General features: G+C 45.4%; 1 protein-coding gene across 7 annotated transcripts in view; it reads left to right on the forward strand.

Annotated features, from left to right (window-relative positions):
* Positions 1-12,105, forward strand: part of PRRC2B (proline rich coiled-coil 2B) — a 74,053-nt gene that overhangs the window by 11,931 nt on the left and 50,017 nt on the right. For all 7 annotated transcript variants that reach the window (XR_012648320.1, XM_075015176.1, XM_075015174.1 and 4 more), the window contains exons 2-4: positions 4,000-4,166; positions 6,810-6,987; positions 7,390-7,492. Coding sequence is in view for 6 of the 7 variants with exons in the window: in XM_075015176.1 (XP_074871277.1) it covers positions 4,052-4,166; positions 6,810-6,987; positions 7,390-7,492 (396 nt within the window). In the remaining variant the exon portion in view is untranslated. The remainder of the gene's footprint in view (positions 1-3,999; positions 4,167-6,809; positions 6,988-7,389; positions 7,493-12,105) is intronic.

Below are 12,105 nucleotides of genomic sequence, written 5' to 3' on the forward strand. Positions count from 1 at the left end.
TTGTGTCTGGTAGGCTGGGAAATCTTTTAAGATGCCTGTCTGAATCCCAAGTCTTGACTATCTTAGAGGAAAATACAGGTCTCTCAGGATAGCTTTGGGGGTTAAAACAGGTGCACTTTTTCCACAGTATATTAGAGGGCCCAGTTGGCAGAGTAAAACCGGAAGAATTTAGCAGCCGAAGTGGATGGATTTGTATGGACTTTTGAGGTCCGAGGGCCAGCATTTTCTTTTTCTGTCATAGGTGGAATGCCAGTCAGTTTTGTTCAGCAGCTATCCTAGGGCAAGGCCAGTTACAGTAAGAGGGGACGCAGTGTGGTCAATGGTTACAGCAAAGGTCTGACTGTCAGGAAAATGAGCTTTTGTTCCCACTTCTGCCCTGGGCTCACTATGTATCTCGATTAAGTCCTTTCACTTCTCTGGGCTCCTATTTTCACTTCTGAAAAAACAGGGTTACTTGGTGCTTTGCAAAGGTTGGTTTTGAGATTTTCATCTGAAAGTGGTCACTGGAAGTATGGGGTATTCTGTAAATGTCACTTGTCCACACTATGACTGTGGTTGCTTCAGAAGGCTTGGCAACAAGCTTTTCCTGGTATGTCCCTAAGTTTCTGCTTTGGGGTGGTTGTTTATTCCTCTTTCATCCTTCTGATGATGAGAGATGTGATCAAGAGGCAGCTAAGACTCAGTTACATAACTTGTTGCTAGGGTTTCTCTTTGGCAGCTCTACCCAATAGCTGTTTGCATGCTGACTTGCAGAAATGCAGGTTTTTTCTGTTAAGCACCCAATCCCCAAAATGCCCCCCACCCCGACTGTGTTAAAATTCTAAATGGGTTTGAGGAAAGTTTTTGCTCATTAAAGTGAAGGATTGATATCTGACCAGCAGAGTGGACAGGTGTTTGCAGCCTTCCACCTCAGAGGGTTCTGGTTTAATATGTCTCAAGCCACATCTCAAACACACATGCTAAACCAGTCCCGAGGTCCCACAAAGTGTTGTCAGCGCACTTTAAACACACACCACCCCCAGCTCTTCTGGCCCTGGTGGCCCCAGCCCCAGCAGCGGCTCTGGTGAGTCCCTGGCATTTATTTAGCGGGGGAGCAGCAGGGCTGGCAGACGGTGTCTGTTATATCGGGGTCTGTTAAATGGAGGGTTTACTGTATTCTAATCTAGTGGGGAGGCGCTCCCTGCAGCTCTGCAAGATCAAACACAACGTCTGCTGTGCTGATGAGGACATAATTCTCCTTTACTCTTTCATGCCCCTCTTACTAGTCAAATACTGTGGCAATAAGGGAGGAACTGCTGTTTTCTTTGGCAAAAGGTGAATATGCGAGAAAAGATTGAACCAGAAGAGGTTCCAAGGCAGGAAGTGTCCCAAGATTTAAGCCTCATTGTCTCTGCTAGGCCTCTCATTGTAGCCCCATCAGTCTGACTAAGAGGACTGCTTAGGACTCCTTTCAGAGCATGTCATTATTCCTTGATCAGCCAGTGGAGGTTGTTGCTGAGTGGTAAAAAATTATTCCCACCTTCTTGAGACCTGGTATGCCTACTCCAAAGCTCCTTATGCCTGCCTGCCCAGTATTTAAAAGTGGCAGCACTGTATCAGCCCATAATGCCAGTTGTATTGGTCACAAAATTGTTTCCTGGATGCTATTAGATATACTTTGCTAGCCTAGATGCAGAAGTCAAATTGGCTGTGTCTATTGTGTGTGGCCTATGCTTATTTTGTGTATAATATGTGATGAATTTAACCTCTTATCTGGAAATCATGTTTGATAAAGGATTGCCGGGGAAGTTGTTGCCTGTGATCAGAGGCTAGTCTCTTTCAGAATGAATGGCTAGTTGTTTCTCTCCCCTATAATTTTAGCTGTATGAAAGTCGTAAAATATAAGACCAGGAAAAGGATCAAGTCTTTTGTTTGTCAGGGAAGTCGGTCATACCCAGAAAGCCAGCCTAATGGATGTTAGAGATGTCGGACCAGTTTTTGGATGTAAACTGAGGTTTTGCAAAAAGAAACATTTTGAAAAGTTAGGCTAGACCCTTAGGTTTAATAAAATATAAGATCAATGAAGTAAATCTTTAAAACTGACACTAAAACTAAGTTAAATAAACAGGCTTGGTTTCTTTTTTGTTGGATTTAAATCCGTTTTTTGTTTGAAGACTTTGTTTTGGTGTATGAGAGGCAAAAAAATGAAAGTTATTGGCGAATGCTTATTTAACAGAAATATATGAGGTTATATTGTCCAGGTGGAGTTCAGAGGGTAAATTAAACAAATATCAATTATGTAAAGCATATAGATAATTTTAATATTTTGCTCTAGTACTTTTAAAATGCCAGCAGTAGAGAAAATGCAATTATTATGTGATTTCAGACCTGACAATACTTGATAAGCTGTCATTTTATATGCATTTTAAAGAGTCAAAACCCATTTCCCTTGAGCCATTTTTGTATCAGTCCCTGCTGTCTGCATGTCGTCCTTCCTAGCCAGCAGATGAAGATGGGAGAATTCGAAAAGGTATCAATCTGTGGCAATATTAAACTGATTTTTTTCCCAAAGCAATAGGAAGAGCTAGATAATAAGAAAGAGCTAGATAAATTCATGGAGGTTAGGTCCATAAAAGGCTATTAGCCAAGGATAGGAATGGTGTCCCTGGCCTCTGATTGTCAGAGGCTGGAGATGGATGGCAGGAGACAAATTGCTTGATCGTTGTCTTCGGTCCACCCACTCTAGGGCACCTGGCACTAGCAACAGTTGGCAGACAGGCCACTGGGCTGGATGGACGTTTGGTCTGTCCCAGTATGGCCATTCTTGCCCCTAAAACTCATTAACAACAATTTGGAACCAAAACAGGAAAAATATAACAAATCTGGCCAAACAACAACACAGGTGTCAGATTGCTAGTAATTGGATGAAGATGTTAACTTGTTCACAGTCATAGCCAGTGCTTTTTTTGTTTAAAAAAAAAAAAAAGCCTCTCTGCCCTACACCAGGGTCTTGCGGTGGGGGCTCCCAACTCCTGACCCCTGCTGTTGCGGGGCAAGCATGGACTCTGGCTTTCAGGCCCTCTCTGCTGTGGGCCATGAGAGTTCTGGCTCCCAGCCCCATGGCATCCCGGTGTGGGGAGGCGCTGCTGAGCAGCGGGGGCTGCCAGATGCCACTGAGCTTCCCCGCTCCTCCCAACCTGCTGAGCAGCCGAGGCCGGGAGGTGCTGCTGAGCCTCGCCAGTGGCCCCAGCCTTAGGGCCGTTGGTGAGGAGGTGGTGGTATGTGTCAGCACATACCACCAGGAGAAAAAGCCCCGGTTGTAGCCATGTTCGTCCCAGTATATTAGAGAGACAAGGTGAGGTAATCTCCTATTGGACCAACTATTGTTGAAAGCTCCCCTCTCTCACCAACAGAACATAGTCCAGTAAAAGATATTACATCCCTTAACTCTTTTGTTGGTTTTAGTTAGTAATTCTGATACCTGAGGCACTTACGTAGTAGTAGGCTTTGTTTTTAAGGGAGAGCTTCGCTTATTTTCCCTTCCCAGTGTTTCTTAGCAAAAGAAATTAATCTCTTTTTGAACATGACTCAGAAAAATCGAAGTATATTGTCAAGAAGTGGTCACATGTACATGGTAGGAAAAGTGCGTTCCTGGAGCTACTTGTATTTTTATTGCAATAATTACATTTTTTTAATGCAAAAATCACCTTTTTACTTGAAAAAAATTTAACAAACTTGGGTATGTTTAAAGAGTTGTTATAGAGCTTTTTAAAAATCTTTCGTAAAGACTATTAGATATTTTGAACTTCTGATTACACTGCTTATTCCTCATGTCCTTAAACCTTTTGTATTAAGTTCATTTGAATCCCAAAAGTTTGCACAAAACTGAGTTGTTAAAGTGTCATAGGTTGTCCTGTGTCCACACTGAATCCAAGCTGCTATCATCTACGTATTTTGTACTTACGAAAGGATAAATAATTGGTTTGATGCTATTTCCCCTACTCTCTGTCTCATTAAAAGGCAATCAGAAGCGGCGCAGAGAAATTTTCTTACTAGATGACAGTTCATCGCAATGTCCGATCGTTTGGGGCAAATAACCAAGGGAAAGGATGGGAAAAGCAAGTACTCAACTCTCAGCCTGTTTGATAAGTATAAAGGAAAGTCAATAGAAGCTATCAGAACTACAGGTAAGGCATTCCAAAGGCAAGCCAGTCAGTGTTTTCCCTTGTTTAGGGTATGTCTTTACTATAGTGTTAACTTAGTTGATTGGTACTTGAATGTGAGCAGCCATACCTGACTTAGTATGTTCTCATTGGTGCTGTACTCACCTGTGTGTGTTGTTAGCACTTCTGAGGACATGCCCCATGGTTCTTTGCTGCAGTAGGCTGCTGCATTCTGATCGCTGCCTGTAAGATGCACTCTGCTCAGCTCTGGTGAGGCCTTAGCCTGGAGTATTTTGTGCAGTTTTGTGCACCACACTTTAAAAAAGATGTGGCAAACAGAAGAGAGCAACACAAATAATAAAAGATGTTGAAAACCTCACCTGTGAGGAGAGGTTAAAAAATTCAGGGTATGTTTACTTTTGATTACAGAAGACCTGATGATAATTTTCACATATGTTAAGGGCTGTTACAGAGCAGGGGTGGGGAATGCCAGGCCCACTGTCCAGATCCTGACTGTGGCTTGTCTGGATCCAGACTCCGAGGCTTGAGGCTCCCCTCCATGGCATCTGGCCTGCGGTGGGGTGGAGGGTGCGGAGACAGGAAGTGGCTTCGTGCTCTGCTGCCAGTCACTGTTGTTCTTCTGGCTAGGGCAGCAGCAGTGGCCTGGGCAGCCTACCTGGAGGCTTCCCAGTGCTGCACTGATTGGCTGGAATTTCAGCTAATCAGTGACGCGAAGGGCAGTGCCTGGGAGTGGTGGGGAGGGGGCGCGGTGCCATATGTATCTGGGGTGCTGCAAAGGTAAATGCACTCCCATCACCCAGCCCGTCACCCACAGACAGCTGCACCCCTCCCTCATCCCCAACTCCCCACCATGCCCTGTTCTTGCTTCCTCTCTCCCTCTCAGACCCCTCACCCCCATCCCGACCCTACACTCCAAACCATCCATCCCCTCCCACCCTTACCCCACCCTGACCCTGCACCCCAAAGCCTCCACCGCATCCTGCCTGGACCCTACACTCCCTCCTGCATCCCTCTTCTGCCCAGACTCCCCACCTGCATGCTGCTCCTGATCTCTCCCTTCTAGACCCCACATCCTGAATCCTCCTGCACCTTTCCTCTCATCTAGATCCACACCCCCAGACCACTACTATACCCCACTCCAGCCCAGCTCATCCAGCCCCAGCCTACTGTCCCTCCCAGACCCCATAGCCCTGGCCCCCATATAGTCAAGGACCATACCATTTTTTTGTTATGTGTTGTTGCTTCTCACTAATGTGGCCCCTGACCTGAAAAAAGTTCTCCTCCTCCTCCCCTCCCCCCTGTTGTAGAAGATTGTAATAAATTGCTGTGCAGGTCCCCTGAAGCTTGGACAAGAAATTATTGGCTTAATATGCAGTAAAGGAGATGTTAAGTTAATTAGTGGGGGGGGGGAATCTAAGGATGGGTAGGTACTGGAATAGGTTACCAAGGGAAGTTGTAGCATCCCTGTCGTTAGAGCTTTTCAAGTACAAGTTAGACAAACATCTGTCAAACACCTGAGCACAGAGGCCTGGACTAGATGACCTTCTGCGGTCTCTTCCAGTTCAGTATTTTATGGATCTTTCTCAGTGAATTGTGGGAGAACTTCTGTTCATTGGGCATATGGCATTTTTGAGAAGGCATTTGTAGGACTGTCAGCCCTCAAGTGTCCTCACTGCTAAGTGAACAGATTACCAGTTTGAATAAAAGCCTCACTCAGGATTTAGTCTCTGCTCCAGGGCAGCGAGCGTGGGTGTAAAGTAGACTAAATGCTGTCCAGCGCGTTTTGTTTGTGGACTGGAGCTGGGTCAGGAGCCCAAGTGAACTCTGGAGTGAAAACATAACAGAAATGAGGACACTGATGTCAGAAAACTGAAACTAATAGGCTGGGTATATTCTGAACACTAAACTAGACCTAATGAGTAGAACAAAAGTGACTTGCATCTAGGAGTGTCGATTCTGTTTCTAGTGGTAGAGCTGTATGGACTTGGACAAGCCACTCAAATCCTTTGTCTTTACCTAGCGTGAAATGGAAATTATTCTATTTACCTTCTCATTTATAGACAGTGAGACTTAATGCACTGTTCGGAAAGCACTGTGAGGTCCTACAGAAAAACAGGTTCAGTCCCAGCAAGTTTAACTGAGCCCTTCTTTCTGCTGGCAAAAGATGAACTTGGTTTTACTTGACTTTCCTAAGTGAGGCTTGGGTCTGGGACTTGAAATAAGCCACGGCCTTCTCTGACTGCATGGTTACTAACAACCCCATACCCTTTTCCATAAGGGCGTGGGGCTTGCATCTCTCCTTGGCCACAATGACCTGTATTCTCCCAGTTTGTGTTTGGTCTATGTGCCAGCTGATTGTCAGTTTACCACGCAGATGACAGCATCTGACTGACAGCATCAGTAGCGGTTCTTTTGAACGACTGATTTTGTGTAAACATGACATATTAATATTATAGATCTGTAAATTAATGTTGCTGTTGCAGTGTGGTTCTGCCAGTTAGGGTCAGATTCTGCCACCTTTACTCTCAGGAAGTAGTACTTTACTCCTCATTAGTTCCATTGAAACCAGTGAAACTATTTGATGGGTAAGGTGCTACTTGAGGTGAATGAGGGTGGCCCTTAGTGACTTGGTGGCATTCTCACCAGTTATTCCTAGACATGGCTTACAAAGTCTCGGGAAAGTTGCTGCTGCCCGGCGCATGCCACCTCCTGCAAACTTGCCAAGCTTGAAGTCTGAGAACAAAGGAAACGACCCTAACATCATTATAGTACCTAAGGACGGTACAGGATGGGCAAACAAGCAGGATCAGTCAGACCAAAAGAGGTAAGTGGAGCAATTATGATGCTAAACCCTCTGAAGCATGAAAGAGAACTTGTACGCAGCCATGCTGAGCGTTCTCTTTGGGCTTGACTATCCTTACTCAAGTGGGATGGATTATCATGTAGATTTAATGGTACTGTTGGGGCTGCAAGATCCACAGAGCTCTTTGTGGATACAAAATTTGGGTAAGCATCCGATCTGTGATCTGCAAACAAGGTCCGTGGATATAAAGCAGATAGCCCTGGAGATCTACAGCTATTGAGATCCAGCCTCTTTTTTTTTTTACACCTTTCAACAGAAAGCACTGTTGCACGTCTGAACTTGGTATGAGGGGCCACTTTATTGATAAAGTTGATCGTTATTTTGATTCCCCCTAATCTCAGTTGTTCTGTTGTCCTTTTCCAGTTCCAGTGTGACGGCTGCACAGCCGCAGGAGTCGCTGCCGCAGCAGGGTTTGCAGAAATCTGTCTCCAATTTACAGAAGCCGACACAGTCAATCAGTCAAGAGGTGGGTGTGAGTGGTGCTGATGCCAACTACCCAGTTTTGCCTCATGCCCATGCAGTCCAAAGATCGACCAATCATAGTTTGGAGAGCAGCTCCCTTATTATCATTCTGTTAACAGTAGTCTCTCTTGACTCCCAAGTTACTGTGCCACTGGAATGTTCTGCTGCTGTTAAATTATCTGTCTAGGCATATGCCTATCAACCTTACAAACCTATAGGAAGAGTCAAGCTATATTTCAAAGAATCTTTATTGAGGGTGCAGGAACAAACCATCGGTGTTGCAGGAAGAATAGCAAATATGGCAGGTGAGGTCACAGGCTTGGCTTAATACAGAAATCCTTGGTGATCTTAAATACAAAAAGGTATGTTGCAAAAGTGGAAATGTAGATGACTAGAGAGGAATATAAAAATATTGCTCAAGCATGCAGGGGTGTGATAAGGAAGGCCAAAGCACAAGTGGAGTTGCAGATAACAAGGGATGTGAAGATTAATAATAAGAGTTTCTACAGGTATGTTAGCAACAGAATGGTGTTTAGGGAAGGCGTGGGATCCTTTGTGAAAGGGGAAGGCAGCCTAGTGACATGAAGTAGAAAAATCTGAAGTACTGGCTCTGTGGATATAGGGAAAGCAGTAGACCTCATATACCTTCACTTTAGCAAAGCTTTTCATATGGTCTTCCACAGTATTCTTGCTAGTAAGATGCAGTAGTATGGCTTGGATGAATGGTCTATCAGTTGATAGAAAGTTGGTTAAAATCGTCAGGATGAACAGCTCCATGTCAGTTGGCAGCTGCTATCAAGCAGAGTGCTTTAGGGGGTCAGTCCTGGGGCTGATTTTGTTCGTCATTTTCATTAATGATGTGCATTATGCGCTGTATTGCACCCTCAGCAAGTTTGGGGATGACACTAAGGTGCAGGCAGAAATAGGCTGAAGCCTAGATATAGGGTCCAGAGTGGCCTAGACAAATTGGAGGATTGAGTCAAAAGAAATCTGATGAGCTTCAATGAGAACAAGTGCAGAGTCCTGCCATTAGGACAGAAGAATCCCATGCGTTGCTATAGGCTGGGAACCAACTGGCTAAGTGGGAGTTCTACAAAAAAGGACCTGGGGATTATGGTGGATGAAAAGCTGGATGTGAGTCAACAGTGTGCCCTTGTTGCCAAGAAGGTTAATGGCATATTGGGCTGCACTAGTAGGAACATTGCTAGCAGATTGAGGGAAGTGATTATTCCCCTTTGTTCAGCACTGGTGAGACAACATCTGAAATATTGTGTCCAGTTTGGGGCCCCCACTAGCAAAATGATGTGGATAAATTGGAGAGAGTCTGGTGGAGGGCAATGAAAATGTTTGGGGCCTGGGACACATGACTTAAGAGGAGAATCTGAGGGACCTGGACTTCAACCCCCTGAAGGGGGTTTCAAAGAGGATGGAGCAGGCTAGTCTCAGTGGTGGTGGATGACAGGACAAGGAGCAGTAGTCTCAAGTTGCAGTGGGGCATCTGAGTTGGATATTAGGAAAAACTGTTTCGCTAGGAGGGTGGTGAAATACTGGAATATGTTGCTTAGAAAGGTGGTGGAATCTCCATCTGTAGAGGTTTTTAAGGCCTGGTTTGACAAAGCCCTGACTGAGATGATTTAGTAGGGGTTGGTCCTGCTTTGAGCAAGGAGTTGGACTAGACTTCAGGGGTGAGCGGACTTTTTATGGTGGGCCCCACTTTTTGTCCCTGCAACTAGTAGTCCACCCCCCAACCTGTCTAATGTAATCCAGACCAATGGAAATTTCACTTATGTTCTTATGTTAAAAAAAACCTTTTGGCACGTGTAAGAAAATAAATCTGTAGAATGTAAAATCTTTGTTAATCAATATATAAATGTGAATACATCTTGGGAACAAACAGGAAGAATTAGAGGCCCTAGCACAGTCAAGCAAGTATGAGGTGGATGGAATAACGGAGACTTGGTGGGACGATTCACATAACTGGAGCACGGTCATGGAAGGTTATAAATTGTTTAGGAAGGACAGATGGGAGAAAAGGAGGAGGAGTTGCGCTCTGTGGCTACGTCTACACTAGCCCCAAACTTCGAAATGGCCATTTTGAAGTTTACTAATGAAGCGCTGAAATGCATATTCAGTGCTTCATTAGCACGCGGGCAGCTGCGGCTCTTCGAAATTGACGCGGCTCGCCCCGACAGGGCTCCTTTTCGAATGAGCAGATGGGAATAAGGGGACTTCGAAGTAGGCAGGGTCCTTTCGAAAAGGAGCCCTGTCGGGGCGAGACGCGCGGCGGCGAGGCGTGTCAATTTCAAAGTGCTGCGGCCGCCCGCATGCTAATGAAGTGCTGAATATGCATTTCAGCGCTTCATTAGTAAACGTCGAAATGGCCATTTGCGTGGCCATTTCGAAGTTTGGGGCTAGTGTAGACATGGCCTATGTGAGGGAGCAGTATGATTGCTCAGAGCTCCAGTATGAGGAAGGAGAAAATCCAGTTGAGTGTCTTTGGGTTAAGCTTAGAGGTGGAAGTAACAGAGGTGATGTTGTAGTTGGTGTCTGTTATAGACCGCCAGATCAGGGAGATGAGATAGATGAGGCTTTCTTCAGGCAGCTAAGTGAAGCTTCCAAATCACAGGCCCTGGTTCTCATGGGAGACTTCAATCATCCGGACATTTGTTGGGAGACCAATACATCGGCACACAGACAATCCAGGAAGTTTTTGGAGAATGTTGAGGATAACTTCTTGGTACAAGTGCTGAAGGAACCGTCCAGGGGCCATGCGCAACTTGACCTGCTGCTCACAAACGGGAAGAACTAGTAGAAGAAATACAAGTGGGAGGGAACCTGGGCTGCAGCGACCATGAGATCACAGATTTCATGATCCAGACAAAAGTAAGAAAGGTGAACAGTAACATACAGACCCTTGATTTCAGAAGAGCAGACTTTGACTCCCTGAGAAAAATGGATGAGCAGGATCCCTTGGGAAACGAAGATGAAGAGGAAAAGAGTTGAAGAGAACTGGCAGTATTTTAAAGAAGCCTTACTGAAGGCACAGGAACAAACAATCCTGCTGCATAGTAAGAAAGGCAAACATGGTAGGCAACCAGCTTGGCTTAACAGGGAAATCCTTTGTCAGCTTAAATTCAAAGAGGATGCATACAAGAAATGGAAATGTGGACAGTTGACTAAGGAGGAGTATAAACATACGGCTGGAGAATGCTGGGCAGTAATCAGGAAAGTGAAAGCACAATTGGAACTGCAGCTGGCAAGGGAAGTGAAGTGTAACAAGAAGGGTCTCTACAGGCATGTGAACAATAAACAGGTTATCAGAGAAGGTGTGGGGCCGTTACTGGATGAGGGAGGTAACCTAGTGACAGATGATGCAGGAAAAGCTGAAGTACTTAATGCTTTTTTTTGCCTCAGTCTTCACGTACAAAGTCAACTTCCACATGACAGTCCTAGACGATGCAGTATGGGAAGGTGGAGGGCAGCCATCTGTGGGGAAGGAACAAGTTCTGAGCTATCTAGAAAAACCAGATGTGCATAAGTCCATGGTTCTGGATTTAATACAGCCCAGGGTACTGGCGGAATTGGCAGAGGTCATTGCTGAACCTTTGGCCATTATCCTTAAAGACTCTTGGAGATCAGGGGAGATACCGGATGACTGGAAGAAGGCAAATGTAGTGCCCATCTTTAAAAAAGGAAAGAAGGACAATCCAGGGAACTATAGACCCATCAGCCTTACCTCAATCCCTGGGAAAATAATGGAGGGAATCCTCAAGGAATCCATTTTGGAGCACTTGGAAGAGGGGAGAGTGATCAAAAGTAGCCAACATGGATTCACCAGGGGCAAGTCCTGCCTGACCAATCTGATTAGCATCTATGACGAGGTAACACGCTCCGTGGACATGGGGAAGTCAGTGGATGTGATATACCTTGACTACAGCAAGGCTTTTGATACGGTCTCCCACAACATTCTTGTCCATAAGTTAAGGAAGTATGGATTGGAACCTTGGACTATAAGATGGATAGAAAGCTGGCTTGATGGTCGGTCCCAATGGGTAGTGGTCAATGGCTCAATATCTGGGTGGCAGTCTGTTTCAAATGGAGTGCAGCAAGGCTCGGGTCTGGGGCCGGTGTTATTCAACATCTTTATTAATGACCTGGATGAGGGACTGGATTGCACCCTCAGCAAGTTTGCGGATGACACAAAACTAGGGGAAGAGGTAGATTCCTTGGAGGGTAGAGAGAGAATCCAGACGGACCTGGATAAATTGGAGGATTGGGCCAAAAGAAATCTGATGCAGTTCAACAAGGAGAAGTGTAGAGTCCTGCACCTGGAGCAGAAGAATCCCAAGCATTGTTACAGGCTGGGGACCGACTGGCTCAGCAGCAGCAGTACAATGGAACAGTACCTAGGGGTTATGGTGGATGAAGGGCTGGATGTGCGTAAATAGTGTGCCCTTGTAGCCAAGAAGGCTAACAGCATACTAGGGTGCATTAGGAGGAGCATTTCGAGCAGATCTAGAGAAGTAGTTATTCCTCTTTATTTGGCACTGGTGAGGCCACATCTGGAATATGGTGTCCAGTTTTGTTGCCCCCAGTATAAAAAGGATGTGAATTTGC

Source organism: Carettochelys insculpta, chromosome 21 (genome assembly GCF_033958435.1).
Source record: "Carettochelys insculpta isolate YL-2023 chromosome 21, ASM3395843v1, whole genome shotgun sequence".
Lineage (NCBI taxonomy): Eukaryota > Metazoa > Chordata > Testudines > Carettochelyidae > Carettochelys > Carettochelys insculpta.